The sequence below is a fragment of the Papio anubis genome, chromosome X (genome assembly GCF_008728515.1).
Source record: "Papio anubis isolate 15944 chromosome X, Panubis1.0, whole genome shotgun sequence".
NCBI lineage: Eukaryota > Metazoa > Chordata > Mammalia > Primates > Cercopithecidae > Papio > Papio anubis.
Window position 1 is genome coordinate 93,141,018 of NC_044996.1, and position 21,346 is coordinate 93,162,363.

A 21,346-nucleotide genomic window follows, 5' to 3' on the forward strand; every position below is an offset into this window, starting at 1 on the left:
GGACGTGTCGCGTGACCTCTCTGACATGTAGTTTTCCCATCTGTAGAAAGGAGAAGGGTTGGATTAGAGGGTCTCCAATGGCTCTTCCAGCTGTGACATTTTGTGAATCTGAGATGCTACAGTTTTAAGAAGCTATGATTATGTGAATTTAATAGACAATGATTCAGTGACACATTCCACTGCAATTTTATGATTTCTATTTCTACAATGCAGTGATTTTGGGATTCTCCAATCCTGTGGTTTTAAGATTGCATAATTCTACCATTTGAACAAATTCTGAAGATGCAATTTTAATATTCTGCAATGTTTAGATTCTTTGATCGTTTACTTTTAAGGTTCTGATTCTACAACTTTAGGGATCTCTGAATCTGAGAGGAAGCCATTTCCCCCCTATGCAGCAACCCTAAATATTCCCTGCACTTGGCCAGAGGCTGGTTCTAAGACTCCCTGGAGGCTGTCAACTGGAGGGTGGAAGATGTCCTTTATGGGTTTGTAGGACTCACACTTTCCATGATGTGTCTGTGTTAGGAGCACAACCGGGAGACCCCAAAGTGGGCTCATACCCCTGACTTTTCCTCTCTGAGCCTTTGGTATTAGACAAATCTGAGTTTACCTTCTGGTTCTGCCACTTACATCTGTGTAACCTTGAGCCAGTTTTTTCTTCTCCTTGAGCTTTGTTTTCCTCCTGAGTACAGTGAGAATATATCTACCTCTCTGGGTTGTCATGAAGATTAACAAGAAAGAACACGAGTCCAGCATAGGGGCTTGTGCACTGTTGGGCAAGTGTGCTGTGATTGGTGGTTCTTATTTTGATTAAGGCCCAAGTGAGAGTTTTCTCCTGTCTTTTCTTTCCTCCCTCCCTTCAGCATCCCTATCACATTGAACCTCTAGGTTTCCTAGAACCTCACCTCCTTCCCTCACTTATTGCCTTACTTGCTCAACTCATCTACTCATTCACCCATTCAAAGTCTCATTTATTTCTCCCCTCCCTCCCTGCCTGTCTCTCTTATTTACTCTTCCTCATTCTACCCAACAAAACATTGTTTGAGCCCTTACTGGGTACAAGACCTGACGCTAAATACTGTGAGAGATCCAAAGTAAGACAGAGGCCAGGTGTGATGGCTCACACCTGTAATCCCAGCCCTTTGGGAGGCTGAGACAGGCGGATGGCTTGAGGCCAGGAGTTTCAGACCAGCCTGGGCAACATAGTGAGACCTCATCTCTACAAAAAGATTTTTTTTTTGAAAGCATGACAGTGGCTATGTCCTCTGCGAGTTCTCCATCTCCCAGGGGAGATGGGAGATGAGAAATCCTTTGGGAAAGTAGGAAGGATGCAAAGGGTTAAAATGACTGGACAGGAATGGCTTCAGTAACGAGCACATTTTGTTCCTGGCCCAGAAAGGAAGGAGATGTCAAGGTGGGTGGGGAGATGTGGTGTCCAGGAGGGCTTGCTGGAGGAAGCGGTGCAAGAGTTGAGCCTTGAAGGCTGGTAAGGGTTTGAAGAGGTAGCAAGGGGTGAGAACGCATTACAGGAGACAGGGACCACATAGACAAAAACCTAGGGGAGAACTCCAGGGTCATGCAGGGGAATGGTGGGTACATTACTGTGTTCATTCCGCTCTCCAGGGTGTGTGAATGTAGGAGACCTGGGACTGGGGACGAGGAGACCATTCTACCCTTCCACTGAATGGAGAGAGAAGCAAGTGTGGGGGTGAGGACGGGAGTTCAACTACATGGAGGGAGGAGGCAAGTCAGGGTCAGATGGCCCTCCCGACCTATGGGCAACTGAATTGACTGAATTGGGCAGAGGCCTTGTGCTGTGGGAAGGGGGCAGGGTTTTGATCAGCTGTGAGACAAATATGTGTGCACGCATGGTCTCCATGTGCCCGGGCATCCTCACACATGTCTTTGCACGAGGCTCTGCAGGTCTCACGGTCGCGAGACTGTGCACACTGCTGCAGGGCTGAGGAAATGTGATGATGTGAGACTGGGTGTGAGGAATTCTGAGTGTGAGGTTGATTGTGTGAAGTGGTGACTTTATGTACCTGGCAGCCTTGATGTGTGTGTCTGGTGGATGTAATCACAAGGCTGGGTGTGGGTGGCTTTTAAGCATGTGAGGCTGTGGCCTTTAGGGTGACAGTTGTCAGGCAGGATGGTCACACACACACAGACACACGTGATTTCTACCTGTGGTCTTCGAGGACCCAGGGTGGCTGCTGAGTAACTGCTGTGTGCTTAGCTCTGGCATGAGCGCCATAGGTTCGAAAAGGTGAATCGCACCGGGTCGCTGCCCTTGGGAAACAGGACGGGGGTGTGGGGTAGGAGACGGACACTTTAAGAGAGAACCACAAGTTAGCCAGGGAGAAAGACTGACTGTGATATATGGGTATGCACAAGACACAGGGGAGGGAGTCACTGACCCTGTCATGTTCTGCGAGGGGCAGGAGTGAGTCAGCATTGACTTCCCAGAAGGACCAACCTGCTCAGGGTACTGCAAGATGAAGATGAGCTCACCCAGACCAAACAAGTCCAGGGGTGAAGGGGAGACAGAGGACATTCTGGGCAGAAGAAACAAAGGAAGAGTATGAGCATGGGCTTGGTGATGTGGATCAGCTTGCTGTAGTATAGGAATTGCAAGTAGCCTGCTGTTGCCTATGACATTGAGGAACTTACAGGGCAGGGTGGGAGGTGAGAGGTGGGGAGACAGGCCCGATTCAGAGGGGCTTCTGAAGCTAAGAGTGGGATGCTGGCCAGAAGTGAGGGCGATTCTTGTCCTGTGCAACCCTGGGCAAGTCACTTTGACTCTCTGGACCTCCATTTGGGTCTGTGGGATTGGATAGTTCATAAAGCCTAGTCCGTCCAGTCCATCCCAGCTCTGTGCATCTTCTGCCACCCTTGGCCAGCCACATTCATGAGTCATTGCTCTTGAAGTCAGAAGCTTCTTCCATCTAAACTCAGTCCTTCCTGCTTCCTCCTGGGTTGCTTCCTCATTCACCCACTCCACAAATATTTACCCAGCATCCAATCCCTTGTGTGCCACTGTGGGAAGGCACGGGGAGATGAAGAATGCAAGGACTGTACCTTGGAGGGACTGCTCAGTAGTGCCTGCAACAGAGGATGGGGTGGTGCTAAGAGCACGAGCTTTGTGTTCAGATACATTTTTGTTTGAATCTTGGCTCCACCAGTGCCGAGCTTCAAGGCTTCGGGCAGGTTTCATCATCTGTGCTGTCCTCCTCAGAGAGAACAACCCAGACCTTGCAAAGTTGCTCAGCCTAGCAAAATGACAACTCAATAAATGACAACTGTTATTTTTAGGGCTGCACAGCAGCAAAGCTGGGATTCAAACCCAGGTCTGTGCGCTCCCAAAGCCTGTGTATGCCCACTGCATACCCAGTCAGCTCAGCTCCTTCAAAGGCTTCTTTCTCCCCTGTCAGTTCCTGTGCGAAGCGAGGCTGGACTCGGGCTTAGAATCCCTGTGACACTGGGATTGGGCAGCAGAACTAGCTTGTCGAAGAAATATTGGAGGGAGAGGTGGCTGCAGTCCCCCTGCCTCCTCTCTCCCCTGCCACTGGGTCCAGTCTTCTGGCCCAGTCTGCTCCTTCCAGAACCCAAAGCCCCTGGCCCCATCCAGGTGCAATGACCTCCTCGTCTTGTCTTCTTGTCTCTACTTCCGGTCCATCCCATTCCCCCCACTGCCACCTAAGTTGTCATGGGGATAGTCCTCACCATCCCTAGCTTCCTCTTGCCCTCATCTTATGATATCCATGGCAACAGCCCCCATTCGTTTCCATGGCAACTGCATCCTGATCCCATCCCCTGCTGGCTGCCTGGTTCCGGGCAGTGCCAATAAAGGGAAGGAGGGAGAGAAGACCTCCCATTAGGAGCAGCATTCGAGGAGGGTTAGTGCCCCTGCCATGGGCAGGCCAACCCCAGATCCCTGTGGAACATCCTACACTGCTTCTCCCCATCTTAGTGCTTTGGCACACAATGTTCCCTCACTCTTCATCTCTACCAACTCCTTCCAGGCAAGACCCAGTCCACAAGCTTCCTCCCCAAGGAAGCCTTCCAGGCAGCAGAGGAACTAGCACAAGCTTTGGGGTTTGAATCCCTGTCCTGCCACTTGCTAGCTCTGAGACCTTTGGCAGTCGTTTCCCCTCTTGGAGTTTTTTTCTTCATCTGCAAAATAGGAGTCCTAATTCTTCCCTCACGTTTGCCATGCAGATTAAATAATGTGTGGAAAATGCCTGACACAGGGAAGGTGCACAGTAAGTGTGAGTTTATTTTTATTCTGCTCAACCACCCCCAAACAGAAGGGATCTCTCTCCTGCACTCCCCCAGCACTTCCTCTGTTCCCCAGCCCTGATAACTTTCTGCTTTGTACTGTGGTTATTTGTGTAACATAGCTTATTTCCCCCTCTGCAGAGGATGCTCTCCAATTTCCCCCACAGAATAGCCCAGCAGACAGTGCACATGGGCATGTGTGTGTGTGTGTGATCGTGTCCGTATATGTGCATATCTGCATGTGTTTGTGTCTATTTTCATGTGTCTGTGGATGTGTTTTTGTTTCTAGGTTTGTCTGCCTTTGGATGTGTCTGTGTTATTGTACCTCTGCGTGCATGTGTGTGAGTGTGTGTGTGTGTGTGTGCACATGCAGATGTTTTGCTCCTGGCTGGGAAGAGTCCGGGGGGGTGGGGGGCGGCTCCCAGACCCTTTCTGAAGTCCAGGAATCCAAAGAAGGAATTGGTTTTGCTTGACCCTGCACAGATGAGAAACTGAGGTGCAGAGAGGAAAAGTGACATGCCTGGGCTTACACAGCTGGTCAGTGGCAGTCAGGACCTGAGCCTCGGCCTGCCCAGCATCTTACTCTACAACAGGCTCGCTCTCTGTCTCTGTGTGCGCATGTGTGTGTATGTGTGCGGGAGAAAAAGAAGAAGAGAGATTTTCCATGTGATCAGCATGTTCCCGAGTGTTGTTCTGGGGGCTCTGACTTGAGGGATTCCACATCCCCAGTGCTGTTTCTTCAGCAGTATGTGTGATATCAGAAGCAACACCCTCAAGCACCCTCCTTTTTTTTTGCCAGGCTCCCTTGTGGGAGGCTGTGCTGACAGCCCGACCTCCCTGCCGCTATTCCCTTTGCAACCAAAACAGGGGGTGAGCTCTCAAGGGAGGAATTGCCAAAGAGTGCAGAGCCAGGGGCAGCACAGAGCTGGGAGTGAGGAGAGGCAGCAAGATGTCATGAAAAGCCTGGGCCCTGCGTTTGAATCCTAGCCTTTTTACTTAATAACTATGTGACCTTGAGCAAGTTTATATCACCTCTCTGAGCCTCAGTGTCTTCATCTATAAAATGAGGCTAATGGTGCTTGCCTTGATAAGTTTCAAGAATTCAATGAGCTAAGTAGTGCCTTTGTCCTAGGAATTAGAGGTGACAACAGGGCCCTACAGCAGCCCGAGAGGAGCTGGTGTAAGGCAGCCTGTGTGGAGCAGGCAGGCAGGCATGGAAAGGCACACCTGAGCTGAGTGTTGAAGGCTGAGCAGGAGGTAGCCAGGTTGGGGCAATGGGGCAGAGAATATATGAGGTGGGGGGACAAGTCAGGAGAGCCATCCGTGGCCACATTGAGGAAGTTGAAGGTTATCCCATGGCTGCTGATTCCTGGAACACCCAAGTTAGATCATGTCCCTCCTCTGCTCACCTCAATCAGAGCAAACACCAAAGTCTTTATTGTAGGCTCATGCCCTTTCCGATTTGGCCCCCATGACCTCTCTGATCTTATCTCCTATCTCCTCTCATTCACTCTGTTCTACCTCCGGGCCTTTGCACTGGCTGTACCCTCTCTCTGGACTGCTACTGCCTTTGCCATGCAACTTACTCTCACTTCCGTCAGCACTCTGCTTATATGCCATTGCTCCAGAAAGGCCTTCCCTGAGCACCACATCTCAAACAGCACCTTTTTGCAATCTGCTTTATTTTCCTTCCTAGCACGTCACCGCTACCTGAAATGGCAGGATATATTTACTTGTTTCTTTCTTCTCTAAGCCTCCAACCTTGTGCCCCCTATAATGAGACCATTCTCTGGGTCACAGCCACACCCGTTCCCTCGCTAGAACATCACCTCCCTAAGAATGTTCTTGTGCATTTTGCTCACTAGTGTATTTCCAGCACCCAGCACTGTGCCTGGCCTACAGAAGGTGCTCAGTTGTTGTTTGTTGAGTGAGTTATCTGGCACTGTGGAAGGGTTTTAGTGAGAGAATTTAGGTTAGAATGGTTTTTGTTTTGTTTTGTTTTTGTTTTTGAGACAGGGTTTCACTCTGTTGCCCAGGCTGGAGTGAAGTGGCACCATCACGGCTTACTGCAGCCTTGACCTCCTGGGCTCAAGCGATTTTTCTGCCTCAGCCTCCCTAGTAGCTAGGACCAAAGGCACGTGCCACCACGCCTGGCTAATTTCTTATTTTTATTTTATTTTTTTGAGATGGAGTGTCGCTCTGTCACTCAGGCTGGAGTGCAGTGGCACAATCTTGGCTCACTGCAACCTCCACCTCCCGGGTTCAAGCGATTCTTGTGCCTCAGCCTCCCGAGTAGCTGGGACTACAGGGGCCCGCCACCACACCCGAATAATTTGTTCGTATTTTTGGTAGAGATGAGGTTTTGCCATGTTGCCCAGGCTGGTCTTCAACTCCTGGCCTTAAGTGATCCTTCCATGTCAGCCTCTGGAGTAGCTGGGATTACAAGTGTGAGCCACTGTGCCCAACTAGATTTGTACTTTTTTTGTTTTTTGGAGACAGTCTCACTCTATCTCCCAGGCTGGAGTGCAGTGGTGCGATGTCAGCTCACTGTAACCTCCGTCTCCTGGGTTCAAGTGATTCTCCTGCCTCAGCCTCCCAAGTAGCTAAGATTACAGGCCCACCATGCTCAGTTAATTTTTGTAGTTTTAGTAGAGATGTGGTTTCATCATGTTGGCCAGGCTGGTCTTGAACTCCTGACCTCAGGTGATCCACGTGCCTTGGCCTCCCAAAGTGCTGGGATTACAGGCATGAGCTATGGTGCCTGGCCTAGATTTGTACTTTTGGTTGTTGTTGGGTTTTTTTTGTTTGTTTGTTTTTTGTTTGTTTGTTTTTTTTAAGACAGAGTCTCACTCTGTCTCCCAGGCTGGAGTGCAGTGGCGCGATCTTGGCTCACTGCAACCTCTGCCTCCTGGATTCAAGCGATTCTCCTGCCTCAGCAGGAGATTACAGGCGCCCACCACCACGCCCGGCTAATTTTTGTATTTTCAGTAGAGACGGGTTTTCGCCATGTTGCCCAAGTTGGTTTTGAACTCCTGGCCTCATGCTCGCCTCAGCCTCCCAAAGTGCTGGGATTATAGGAGTGAGCCACCACGCCTGGCCCAGATTTGTACTTTTGAAAGCTCTCACTGGCCACAGGGTGAAGAATGGGTTGGAAGAGGAGATTGGAGGCTATGGTAAAAGTTCAGGAGAAAGTATTTCTTAGAGCAGCCTCCTGAGCACATTCATTGACTCCCTCTGGACGGCAGCTTTTATTGAGCACCTACTGTGTTCCAGGCCGTGTGCTCTGTGTTAGCTGGGAGATTATCAAACTCTCTTCCCGAGCTGGGATTCTGGGAGTCATGAACACAAATAGCTGTCACGCTTTGCCAAAGCTAACCTGTGCCATAAAAAGCAGGACAGACATGTGCTGTGTGTGGGAGCTCTGAACAGGATCAGCAATAATTTCTGGCTGGAGGCGGGATTCAGGAGGGCTTCTTAGTGGTGGCATATGACCTGAATCTTGACGGAACTAGGATGTGGGGGAATTTCTCAGATTGCAGATGGCGGAGACGATGGGGATTGCATTTCAAGTGGTAGGTACTGTATGAGCAGTTTTGGAGATAGAAAGCAGTGGAGCATTTGGGAAAAGCAGGATCTGGGCCAGGCTGGAATGACAGGTGGATGGAGTAGGGGGCTGGCAGCCAACCCTGAAGTATGGCTTAATGTTTAAGAGTGTGGGCTCTGGAGTCAGACTGCCTGGATTTGAATCCGGGCTCTATCATTAGTGGCTGTGTGACCATAGATATGTTACTTAACCTCTCTGGGCCTCAGTTTCTTTACGTGTAAAATGAAGATAAATTACAGTACCTATCTCATATGGTTGTCTTGAAGAGTAAACAGGTTATTCAGTGTGAAGTGGTAACAATGGTACCTAAATGTACGAAATGGTCTATAAATATTAGCTGTTGTATCTTGGAGAAGCCTCAAATGCCAGAATAAGGGACTTGGGCTATCTCTTCTGAGCAGTGGAAGTTATAGATGATGGTTCATGCATACAGGAGACAGTTGATCAAAACTGGGCTTGAGCCGTGTGCTGGGAGGGGAGGTTTGAGAGATTAGTGGGCATGATCCTGCAGTTCTGGCAGGGAGGAGAGGAACATCTTAGATGCCGGGGGTGGGCTGAGCTGGGGCTGAACCCTGGAGCGGCGGTGATGTCAGGGCCACCGTCCCAGGCCCCAGAGGGAAGAGAATTTGGGGTGGAGGGTGAGCAATGGGTGGGAGCTCCCCCCAGGGCGGAGCCGAGCTCCACAGTGCTGCAGCCCGCGACCGGGCCTCGTGGGCGCAGCCTTCACGCCACATCCAGCCCCCAGTGCAAAGCGCTCTGCTGCGAGGCTGGCAGGCCTGTTGCAGCTCAAGCTCCTGCACTGGTAGGGTCCCCCCCAGTACCCACCCCAGCCCATTTCTGCCCTTTGCCTTCCCCTCTGCCAAATAGGGGCTGGGGAGTACCCCTTTGCCTGTTTACCAGCCAAGAGCCTCCAACCTTGTGCCCCCCATAATGAGACCATTCTCTGGGTCCCAGCCACACCTATTCCCCCCACAGCCTCCTCCATGCCTCACCTTCGTGTTCCTTCCTGCCCGACTCCTTCCCTGCCTTCCCCACCTCTGTAGCTCTTCACCATGCAGGCTCGGCTCAAGGCGCCTGGGCTCTGTCGCCACCTGGGTTCCCTGGCAGCCTGGTTGCCATGGCACCATGGGAGCAGTTCTGGTGGAACAACAGCTCTGGGAAACCAGGGCGGGCAATCCCGGGGCCCAGCTCCTGCCACGCGTGGAGACCCCCCTGCCCCCTTCCCCCAGCTGAACAGAGGAGGCCATGAGGAGAAAAAGGAAGCTGCCCCGCAGGGCTGCTCTTTACCTGTGAGGATGCTGGATGGGAGGCGCCTCCCACTGTTGCTGCTCGCCCTGCCCTGCTGCTGGCCCTGCCCTCGCAGCCAGGGAACCCTGGGAACTGGCTTGGCCTGGCCTGGAGTTCAGGCACCAGGGGGCAGGGGCCAGGCTGCAGGGGGCAGGGCTGGGCAGGTGAGGGGAGAGTCTGGGTGGGCAGGGTGCAGGGGTGGGCCTCACACAGCTGGGACAGGGCTGGGAGGGGGTGGCGCTTCGAAGGAGCTAATCTGGGGTGGTGCTGGGACTCGGACTGGGAGGGAAATCACAGCGCACTGTGTTGGGGACAAGGCCAGGAGGGGATGGAGCTGTAAGGGGAAGAGGTCTGTGGGGAGGGGTGGAGCTGTGAGGGGACAGAAAAAAGGGCATGAAGAGACAAGACTGGGAGGGGAGTGGTCTCGGGGAGAAGGCTGTGAGGGGTGAGGAGGACGGGACCAAACAGATCCTTGAGGGAAAGGAGTCTAAGAGGATCTTGCTGTGAAGGCAAGGGGGCTGGAAGGGAAGGGACTTGGGTGGGAGTGGGGAAACAGTCCAAGAGCTAGGACTCACCCTGGCCTGTAAGTGTTGGGTCCCTATATCTGTGAGGAAGCTGGGGTGGATGGGATGGGGGGCAGGGATCTGGCTCACCCACTCTCAGTCTGGCCCAGTAGGCCCCTCTCCTGTCCCAACATCCTGGCTCATCTTATCTCATCCCCACAGTGTGGAGGGTGATGCCCCAGGCAGTGACCTGAGCACAGCGGTTGATAGTCCTGGGAGCCAACCCCCCTACCGGCTGAGCCAGCTGCCCCCCTCCAGCAGCCACATGGGGGGCCCCCCTGCTGGAGTGGGCCTTCCCTGGGCTCAACGGGCACGCCTCCAGCCAGCCAGTGTCGCCCTGAGGAAGCAGGAGGAGGAGGAGATAAAGCGCTCCAAGGCCCTATCGGACAGCTATGAACTCTCCACAGACCTGCAGGACAAGAAGGTGCAGAAGAGGCAGTCTGGTTGGGAATGGGAGTCGGGATGCAAGAGAGCGCCAGGGGAGGGTTTGGGATGTGGCTCTTAGGGGTGGAATCAGGGAGGGATAATGAGGCTGGAATTGGAGAAGACTGGCCCAGGACCCTTCACCACACTGGGGATGCGCTCATTCACCACCCATCCACTGAGGCTTGTATTCACTCAAGAAACATTTACTGAGCTCCCTGCCCAGGTCTTGGAGATGTAAAGATGAATGAGTCCTGGATCTGGTCCCCAAAAAACTCAGTATAACGGGAAGCACACATATCAGTTGACCTTTTCAGAAGAGTGCCATACAATAGATTATTTAGCTAAAAAAAAGGTGGAGGGAAAACAAAATACTACATATAGGAAAAAACTGGAAGGACATATACGAAAACATATACCCTAAACCAAAGGACATATTCTAGTTAGGTGTTTGGAATGGAGGTAATTCCTTTCCTCCTTCCTTCCTTCCTTCCTTCCTTCCTTCCTTCCTTCCTTCCTTCCTTCCTTCCTCCCTCCCTCCTTCCCTTTCCTCCTCCCTCCTCCCCTTCCTTCCTTCTCTTCCTTTCTCTCTCCCTCTCTCTTTGTCCTTTCTCATTCTCTCTCTTCCTCCTTTCCTTCCTTCTTGCTCTCCATGTATTTTTACCTTGCTTTCTTTTTATCGGCTTCTCTGTTTGTTTCCTGTTTTCAAATGATCAATATGTTCTTCTTGCAAATAAGAAAACAAAACATAATCCAATCCCATTTGACCAGTGTTATCTGAAATTCAAGTGAGGAGACAACACTGAGCACCTAGCCTGGCGCTTTTGGTGGCTGTAAGCAGTCAGCGGTGACTCCAGTGGGGGTGGTGTGGTTTAGTGCCTAGGGAGATGAGGCTGCCATGACTTTCTGACCTTGTTCCCCTCGACCCTTCTCTGCCAGGTGGAAATGCTGGAGAGGAAGTATGGGGGCTCCTTCCTGAGCCGCAGAGCTGCCAGGACCATCCAGACAGCCTTCCGCCAGTACCGCATGAACAAGAACTTTGAGCGGCTACGCAGCTCAGCCTCAGAGAGCCGCATGTCCCGCCGCATCATCCTTTCCAACATGCGGATGCAGTTCTCCTTTGAGGAGTATGAGAAGGCACAGAACCCCGCGTACTTCGAGGGCAAGCCTGCCTCGCTGGACGAGGGTGCCATGGCTGGTGCCCGGAGCCACCGGCTTGAACGGGGGCTCCCATATGGGGGCTCCTGTGGTGGGGGCATCGATGGTGGTGGAAGCTCCGTCACCACATCTGGAGAGTTTTCTAATGACATCACAGAACTAGAGGACTCCTTCTCCAAACAGGTCAGGATCCCTGAAAAGGGCCTTTCTTCTCCATCCCCATGCTCTGGCTACTCCTGCTACTTTTTACCTAGATTGCAAACTGAAAGAAGTTGCGTGGCAGGCGTTTAATAACAGCAAATAGCTGCGTGGCAGGCGTTTAATAACAGCAAATAGCTACCATTTGAGTTGGGACTGTGAGAATAATGAGAAAGAACTGGCAAGATAGAAATGACTTTTTTTTTTTTTTTTGAGACAGAGTTTCGCTCGTCCCAGCTACTCGGGAAGCTTAGCGAGTAGAAGGGACCACAGGCGCTCTTGACACCCAGACTGGAGTGCAATGGCACGATCCTGGCTCACTGTAACCTCCGCCTCCTGGGTTCAAGTGATTCTCCTGCCTCACTCTCCGGAGTAGCTGGGATTGCAGGCATGTGCCACCACGCCCAGCTCATTTTGTATTTTAGTAGAGACAGGGTTTCATCATGTTGGCCAGGCTGGTCTCAAACTCGTGACCTCAGGTGATCCACCTGCCTCGACCTCCCAAAGTGCTGAGATTACAGGCGTGAGTCACTGCGCCCAGCCAGAAATTACATTGTTAAAACAAGCAAGTTACAAATATGGGTGTTCCATGCTGTTCCCTTCTTGTGGGAAAAAATATATATGGGTGTATAGAACAAATAAGAAAAAAGTTCTCACTACTTGGAACTTGATCTACTATAAAATAAAGCTTAACTCACAGGCAATGAGCTCCTACTGTGTGCCAGTGCTGTGTATGCCTCACACCAGACCTGTGAGACAGGGATTATTATTCCCATTTAATAGAGGAGGAGACTGAGGCTAAGGACCTGGAATTCGTCCTTGTCCTCAAGGATCCCAGTGCAGTAGGAAATGGCAGACATGTGTGCATTACTGTCTCCTGAAGTAGAGTGTGCTCTGAGACATGAGAAAGGCTATATAGTACAATGTATGGTACCTTGGGAACCCAGAGGAAGGGGAGGAAACTTTCTTCTGGGAGAACCACAGAAAACCCACTTGAGAAAACAGCATTGGAGATGGGCCTTGCCAGACAGAAAAGATTTAGCAAGTTAGAAATACTTGGAAGGGTGTTGCTTACATAGGCGTTGCATCAGCAAAAGCGTGGAGGGGTGGGATTGTAACGCAGTAAAGGTAGTGGGAGATCGTTCTAGGGTTGGGGTGTGTCAACATACTTGCCCAGGTGTGAATCCCAGTTCTGCCATTTCCCAACTGTGTGGCCTTGGCAAACTGTTTAACCACACTGAAACATGATCAATAAAATGGAGAGAAAATAAAATGGAGAGAAAACCCTTTTAGAGCTATTTGGAAGACTCAGTGCAACTATACAGGTAAGATATATGAAAACGCCTAGTACATAGTAGCTGCTAAGTACATGTTAGTTTTCTTCCTAAAACCAAGAAGGTACTTGGTAGAGATCGTTGAATGAATGGATGAAGCCTTATAAGAGAAAAAGTCACTCTGCTCTAACCTCTATGATCTGGCCTTGCCATCAGCCTGGGCATGCCTCCTTGGACCTGGTGAAGAGGTGGAGGGAAGGACAGGAATATTGAAGGGAAGATCTATATCATTTATCTGTTCATTCATACCACAAAGATTTAATTGAACATCTCTTCTGTGTCAAGCAATGTGTTGAGCTGAGCTAGAAAGAGAAACCAGGCCTGGATCCACCCCTCAAGGGAGGAATGGGGAATAGGAGATCAGTCTGGGAACTAGGTCTGGTCCCAGCTCTGAGTGCTATTGAAGTCTGATGGGGAAGTATATCCGTTATCTGTTAGCTGTGTAACAAATTACCCCCAAATTTGGTAGCTTAAAACTGACCCAAGAGACTGAGCCTAAACCATAAACATTTATTATCTCATACAGTTTCTAGGGTCCAGGAAGCTGGGAATGGCATGGCTGAGTGGTTTTGGTTCAGGGCCTTTCATGAGGTTGCAGTCAAGCTGTAGGGAGAGCCTGCAATATCTGAAGACTAGACTGGGGCTGGCAGTCTGCTTTCAAGCTCACTCACTTGGCTGTTGGCAGGAGGATTCAATGCCTCACCCTGTGGGCCTCTCTATAGGACTGTTCGTGATGGGCTTTCCCCAGGTTGGGGGGTCTGAGAGAAAGAGTACAAGTGACAAGCGACCAAGAGTGCTCAAGATGGAAGCTGCAGTCATTTAAATTTTTTTTTTAATTTTGTAAATTAAAAAAAATTTTTTTTGCAGTCTTTTTAAAAAAAATTTGAATAATTTTTTTTTGGCCGGGCATAGTAGCTCACACCTGTAATCTCAGCACTTCGGGAGGCCAAGGCAGGCGGATCGCCTGAGGTCAGGAGTTTGAGACCAGCCTGTCCATCATGGCGAAACCCCATTTCTACTAAAAATATAAAAATTAGCCAAACATGGTGGTGCGTGCCTGTAATCCCTGCTACTGGGGAGGCTGAGGGAGGAGAATCGCTTGAACCTGGGAGCTGGAGGTTGCAGTGAGCTGAGATCGTGCCACTGCACTCCACCCTGGGCAAGAGCGAGACTCTGTCTCAAAAAAACAAATAAAAATTTTAGAGACAGGATCTTGCTGTGTTGCCAGGCTGGAGTGCAGTGGCGTGATCATAACTCACTGCAGTCTCTCCTGGGCTCAAGTGATCCTCCTGCCTCACTCTCCTGAGTAACTGGGACTACAGGTGTGTACCACCACACCCAGCTAATGTTTTTATTTTTTGTAGAGGTAGAGTCTCGCCATGTTGCCCAGGCTTTTCTTGAACTCCTGGGCTCAAGGGATCCTCCCATCTTGGCCTCCCAAAGTGCTGGGATTACAGGCATGAGCCACCATGCCCAGCCTCTGCAGTCTTTTAAAACCTAATTTCAGAAGTGACATACATTCACTTCTGCCATATGCTGTTTGTCACACAGACTAACTCTGGTACAATGTGGTACCCTAGGGTGTGAATACCAGGAGGCAGGGATCATGAGCGGTCAGTTTAGAGTCTGGATATCACAGGGAAAGAGCATTACCAGCTGTGGTCCAGACGCTCAAGGTCAAATGTTATGGATTTCCTAAGAGAATTCCCACAGAGGAAGCTGGGATTTTGGTTTACCCTGGGGGATGGCAGAGGCAAGAATGTGGCTTAAATCAGGGAGGAGGTAACATTTGGCTTGAGTCTAAATGGACACAAAGGAGGTATTGGGGTGTGAGCTGAGTGGGGGAACTCGTGGGCATTAGTCCCAGCTCCTGTGAGCTCACAATGGTTCCCTGGGAGTCATTTTATAGACCACAGAGAGTTTGTCAGGGCTGGGGGAGGGGAATCCACCCTCCTTGCTGACCTACCAGGAAGACTCCCCCTTTTCCCTTACCCCCCTCCCTCATTCCCACCTTCCACCATTCTTCCCTTTATCTTTCTTTCTTTTCTCTCCCTTTCCCTCCTCTCCTCCCCCGCCTGCACAGGTAAAGTCTCTGGCTGAATCCATCGACGAAGCCCTGAACTGCCACCCGTCAGGGCCCATGTCTGAGGAGCCAGGTTCAGCCCAGCTGGAGAAGCGGGAGTCAAAGGAACAGCAAGAGGACAGCTCGGCCACATCCTTCAGTGACCTTCCCCTCTACCTGGATGACACAGTTCCCCAACAATCCCCTGAGCGACTGCCCAGCACAGAACCCCCACCCCAGGGCCGGCCCGAGTTCTGGGCGCCAGCCCCTCTCCCGCCAGTTCCTCCACCAGTGCCATCAGGAACCCGGGAAGACGGTAGCCGTGAGGAAGGCACTCGCAGGGGTCCCGGGTGCTTGGAGTGCCGGGATTTCCGGCTGCGGGCCGCCCACCTTCCCCTGCTTACCATTGAGCCTCCTAGTGACAGCTCCGTGGACCTGAGTGACCGCTCAGATCGCGGCTCTGTCCACCGCCAGCTGGTGTATGAGGCTGATGGCTGCAGCCCCCATGGGACCCTGAAGCACAAGGGGCCACCAGGCAGGGCCCCGATCCCACACCGCCACTACCCAGCCCCTGAGGGCCCAGCCCCAGCCCCACCAGGGCCCCTGCCACCAGCCCCCAACAGTGGCACTGGGCCCAGTGGTGTGGCTGGGGGTCGGAGGTTGGGGAAGTGCGAGGCAGCAGGCGAGAACTCTGATGGTGGAGATAATGAGAGCCTCGAGAGCTCCAGCAATTCCAATGAGACCATCAACTGCAGCTCCGGCTCCTCTTCTCGGGACAGTCTAAGGGAGCCTCCGGCCACCGGCCTGTGCAAGCAGACTTACCAGCGGGAGACAAGGCACAGCTGGGACTCGCCAGCTTTCAACAATGATGTGGTCCAGAGGCGGCACTACCGAATCGGCCTCAACCTTTTCAACAAGTGCGTGCTGCCCGTTCTAGCCTGCTCACCCTTTCCTACCCTGCCACGGGTACTTGGGTTCCTGGGACAGAACTCCACGCAGTGATCCCGGTTCTGCCATCCTTTCATTTTGTGGAACAGTATTTCTCCCCAGACATTCAGGGAAGAGGATTGGCAACAGGGTGAAAGAGTAGAGAGTCCCTTAACACACCTGGGCAGTCCTAGTACTGCCTCTGGCTGACTGTGCGATCTTGGGTGAGATGACCCCACTAAATGGATTCTGAAACTTGTCCTCCCCACCTTCCCTTTTTAGAGGGGAGGTGATATGGTGTAGAAAGAGCCCTAGCCTGGGAAACAGGAGATCTGGCCCCCGAGTGGGCCTTTGGCCAGACTCGCTGCATAGCCCTGGGCAAGGTGCATTCCTCCCCTGGTCTTCTATTTTTCCACCTACCACTAGCAGAATGTGTATGTGAGAGATGTTGGGGGCAGGGTGGTGTGCTAGACCCTTCAGTGACTGTGACTAAGCTCTTCCTAGGTGCCTGGTCTTCTGTCAGGTGTTTAGGAGTGAGGTGGGAGTGTGACATTTGATTAGAAAATAATTGGAAAACATGAGATGTAATTAGAAAACATTAAATGTAATATAAGCCATTACTTGAATGCCTTACATCTTTATAGCTTATTAAACACTGCCACCTATATTTCATTCTTACAATAACTCAGCAAGGCAGGCAGTAGTGTTCCTGTTTTGTAGATAAGGAACCAAGGCTTGGAGAAGTAAAAGGAATTGTCCAAAGTCATACAACTGGGAAGTGACGGATCTGAGACTCCTATGGCACCAGTCCCTTCTAAATTTTAACCTTGTGGGGTCCTAAGGTTCTGGGATTCTGAATATGGGATAACTGTGACCCAGATTTTGGCCCAGCTCCCTGGAAATCTAGGGAGCACCTTGTCTATAGAAACACTCAGAGGAAGTTGGTGAGACCTGCCTGTGTGGGATGTGGGATATGGAACAAAGTAACCTCTTCACTTCTTCCCTACTCTGTGGGTCTGTGACTCACAGGGAAGGTGCTCAACCTTGCTCCTTGGTTCTTGCTGGGAAGGTCAGAGCTCCTGGCGTAGAGTGGGCTCTCATTAGATACTGATTTTCTTTCTATTGTGGTGTAGCTCCAGTGAAGGGGGATGTTGGGTTCAAGATACCTTGGGATTTTGAAGCTCCTCGAAATGGGCAAGTGGCTTCTTCTCTCTAGGCCTCAGTTTTCTCATTTGCACCATGATGGGATTGGATCAAATTATGTATTTGACTTCGTTGGTCCTCTGAGGCCGGACTTAGTTGGGCCCAAAATGAGTTCAACAAATGAGACAGAGAGCACAGTTCCAGGAGGACAGTCATCTCATCTACCTCCCCTCTTTCTGCAGGAAGCCAGAGAAGGGTATCCAGTATCTGATCGAGCGGGGCTTCCTGTCAGACACACCGGTGGGAGTGGCTCACTTCATCCTGGAGCGGAAAGGCCTCAGCCGGCAGATGATAGGGGAATTCCTAGGGAACCGGCAGAAGCAGTTCAACAGAGACGTGTTGGAGTGAGGACCCCAGGATGGGGCAGGCTGGGCCAGGGATTCCTGGAAAAGGACAGCAAGAGGGAGGAAGGGGGCAGCCTGTCCCTTTAGCTCAAATAAGCTTTTCAAAACAGGATGAATAGACCTTCCTGCCCCCGTACCCTTCTGCCCCAAAGGGGTCTGATCTTGTTTGGCTCCATTCCTAAAGTCTTCTATGTGGCCCTGGGCAAGACGTGCTCATCCTGTGGCCTGTTTTGGGCCTCAGTTTTCCCGTCTCTGAAATGAGTGGCTCGATGGAAGGGGCCTTTAGTGACCACATGCCTTGCCTCAATTTTCTGAGATGGATTTGATTTCAAACATTCTGTCCTCATGTGTACTTGCTCGGGCCATGGGTCCTGAATTTGGGAGTGTATCAGTGGGGGTGTTGGTCCATTTGAGCAGGTCCAGGTGGGTCAGAGGTTTTCTGCAGAGGAATTGAAAGCACCACACCCCCTTCTTTGCTCCTTAGCTGTGTGGTGGATGAGATGGACTTCTCCTCAATGGATCTGGATGATGCACTCCGGAAGTTCCAGTCCCATATCCGGGTTCAGGGTGAGGCCCAGAAAGTGGAGCGACTCATCGAAGCCTTCAGGTGTGCCTGTCTCCCACTTGTGAAGCTGCCCCTCCCTCCTGTGGGCATCGACGTAGTATGTGTTTACAAGTCGCTTCTCTGAGCCTCATACTCTCTTCACCATAAAACAGAAATGATAAATCCTATCTTGCAAGGCAATTGTGAGGATCAGAGGTAGTGCATGTAAAGTATCTAGCTCAGCCTCTGGGACATGGGCATTCGATAAGTGACAACAACATCAGCAATAACAGCTAACATTCACGGAGCACTTATTAGGTATCAGGTGCTGAGCTGAGCACTTTACACGATTATTTCACCGAATAATCACAACCACCCCATAAAGTAGGCACTTCTATTATTATTCCCATTTTATAGAGGAGAAATCAGAAGTTTAGAGAGGTTAAGTAACTTGCCCAGGGTCATACGGTGAATAAGTGGTAGAACCAGGATTTGAACTTGTATGTGTCTAAGTCCATGATCCATCCATTCCCTTAACCATTTTACTCTACTATAAATGCTTTGGAGATCAGGTAGGCCGGGGTCTAAATCCTAGCTTTGCCACTTTAGGGTATTTAGAAGAGAAACAGGAGTTGCTGAGAACTTGTTTCCCACAATGGGGGAAGGATTTGCTTTGCAGTTAGAAATATCTGGGTTTTCATCCTGGCTTCACCATTTACCAGCTCTGTTACCTTGGGCAAGTTACCTTGTCACTTTGAGTCTCAGTCGCTTCATCTTTAAAATGGGACTGCCAATAGCTACCTTGCAGGATTATGATAGGATTACATGAAACAATATATATAAATCCCCTGGAAGAGCTCTGTAAAAGGTAGCGATTGTAATTTTTACATGCTGGTCTAGGGGAAGCTCTGAAGAGGACAGACCCAGAGATCAAGAAAGTATTTCTTGCAGGAAAGGGTTGCTGGTATCAGACTGGGTGGGTGGTGGATAGGCAGAGATGGCTGCTTCCTGAGTCTGGCTTTGACCCCTCCTGCCCTGCAGCCAGCGGTACTGTGTCTGTAACCCAGCCCTTGTGCGCCAGTTCCGGAACCCAGACACCATCTTCATCCTTGCTTTTGCCATCATCCTCCTCAATACCGACATGTACAGTCCCAGCGTCAAGGCTGAACGAAAGATGAAACTAGATGACTTCATCAAGAACCTGAGAGGTGACTTCCTTATCAGCCTTTCCTGCCCTTCGCCTGGGAAGGGAAAGTGGGGGTTAAGGTGGGGAAGGATGCAGGACATGCCATCTGTTCCTTGGAAATTAATTTGTGATGCTGTCACTTTCTGCCCTAGCTGGATGTTCCCAGGATATTCACTTATTAATTCACTCAAATCGTCATTTGCCCATTGTACTGAGCTTCTGCTGTGCACCAGGTTTCTAGGTCCTGGGGTTCAAGCAGTGAACATGATAGCTTAAAGTCCTGACTCTTACAAGGCTTTATTCTGATTCATTCATTCAGTCATTCACTTCTCTTTTCCTCACTCCCTCTTTCCCTCTCTTATTTATGCCCATGAGGACTCATTTAATTATTTTGCGTTTCTTTTCCTCTATTCATGCATTCATTTATCACTCGACCAAACAACCAGCCAGCCAGTCAACACTTAGCACTTAGTGTGTGCCAAGCCCCATGATGGGTGCCAAGGACAATGGAGAGGAATCTGCCATACTCCCTGTTCTGAGAGAGCTCCCCGTGTGTGGGAGAGGCTGACTTGTAGCACCCAGATAACTAACATAAGACAGAAAGTGAACAGTGACATCAGAGAGGCCAAAAGTGCAGTCAGAGCTCAAAGGAGGAAGAGCCCACCTCTAGCTAGCTTCCCGGAGGAGGCAGTATTTTTATTTTAAGGTGGGTCTTGAAGGCATGGAGAAGGTGACACAATAGAGATAGAGGAGGGCTTACCTACCAGTGAGAATACCAAAGACGCAGAGGCAGGAACATTTATTTTCTTTAGGGAACAACTGAGGGCTGGGTACGGTGGCTCACGCCTGTAATCCCAGCACTTTGTGAGGCTGAGGCAGGTGGATCACATGAGGCCAGGAGTTCCAGACCAGCCTGGCCAACATGAGGAAACCCCATCGCTACTAAAAATACAAAAATTAGCAGGCATGTTGGTGCATGCCTGTAATCCCAGCCACTCAGGAGGCTGAGGTAGGAGAATTACTTGAACCCGGGAGGCAGAGGTTGCAGTGAGCTAAGATTGCACCACTGCACTCCAGCCTGAGTGACAGAGCAAGACTCTGTCTTCAGAAGAAAAAAAGAAGAACAATTGAGATGAGGTCATTGATGAGTTGGGAAGGTCCCAATATATGAGGTTCCAATATATGGAACTAATATATGAGGGCCTTGAATGCCAGATGAAAGGTGTCACCTTGCTCTTTTTGCTTATTCTACTGATGTCGAGCCCTCCCTATCACCAAAGAGCAGCCTACTAAAAATGGTACAGATGTTAAGATTATTTAAGCAGAAAAGAAAGAGGGAAATAGAGTCAAAGAGAAAAAGCAAACTGAAAACAAGACAAATTGGCTGCCCATTGGGTTTGTGCAGCTGTGGCTGCTCTGGTAAGAAAGTCAGTGTGATATAGAATGTTCCTTTAGCACCTGTCCAAGGAGGAGATGTGGCATTTCCAAGGAAGAAAACATTTTCTCCTTTTTGTTTTCTGTTTTTTTTTGTTTTTTATTTTCAGAGACAGGGTCTCACTCTCTCACCCAGGCTGGAGTGCTGTGGTGCTAGCAGAGCTCACTACAGCCTTGAACTGGGCTCAAGCGATCCTCCCACCTCAGCCTCCTGAGTAGCTGGGAATATAGGCGAGGGCCACCATGCCCAACTAATTTTTAATTTTTTTGTAGGGACGGGGTCTTGCTATGTTGCCCAGGCTGGTCTCAAACTCCTTGCCTCAACTCGGCCTCCCAAAGTGCTGGGATTACAGGTGTGAGCCTCCACGTCCTGCCCAGAAAACATTTTCTCTAGTAGAGGATTTAGAGAGAAGAGTGAGTAGGTTTCACTCAGCAATCAGAAATGGAGAAGGATGGTGAAGATGGGAGGAGGGAGTTAGATCAGAGGCCATTTGGAGTTGTCTCCTATAATTTTGCCATCATTCATTCATCCATTCTTTTTCCCTCTGTCTCTCAATATGTGTGTGTGTGTGTGTGTGTGTGTGTGTGTGTGTATCTTTTCCCCTCTAATTATTATTATTTTATTTTTTATTTTTTATTTTTTATTTTTTTGAGACAGAGGCTTGCTCTGTCGCCCAGACTGGAGTGCAGTGGCCGGATCTCAGCTCACTGCAAGCTCCGCCTCCCGGGTTTACGCCATTCTCCTGCCTCAGCCTCCCGAGTAGCTGGGACCACAGGCACCCACCACCTCGCCCGGCT

The 21,346-nt window shown here is 50.5% G+C and overlaps 1 protein-coding gene across 3 annotated transcripts in view; it reads left to right on the top strand.

Annotated features, from left to right (window-relative positions):
- The window catches only part of LOC101009534 (IQ motif and Sec7 domain ArfGEF 2), a 92,082-nt gene that overhangs the window by 56,689 nt on the left and 14,047 nt on the right, over positions 1-21,346 (top strand). For all 3 annotated transcript variants that reach the window (XM_003917751.4, XM_017953938.3, XM_017953939.3), the window contains exons 3-8: positions 9,898-10,159; positions 11,098-11,499; positions 14,932-15,827; positions 17,223-17,384; positions 17,869-17,991; positions 18,970-19,136. In XM_003917751.4, coding sequence (XP_003917800.3) covers positions 9,898-10,159; positions 11,098-11,499; positions 14,932-15,827; positions 17,223-17,384; positions 17,869-17,991; positions 18,970-19,136 — 2,012 coding nt within the window. The remainder of the gene's footprint in view (positions 1-9,897; positions 10,160-11,097; positions 11,500-14,931; positions 15,828-17,222; positions 17,385-17,868; positions 17,992-18,969; positions 19,137-21,346) is intronic.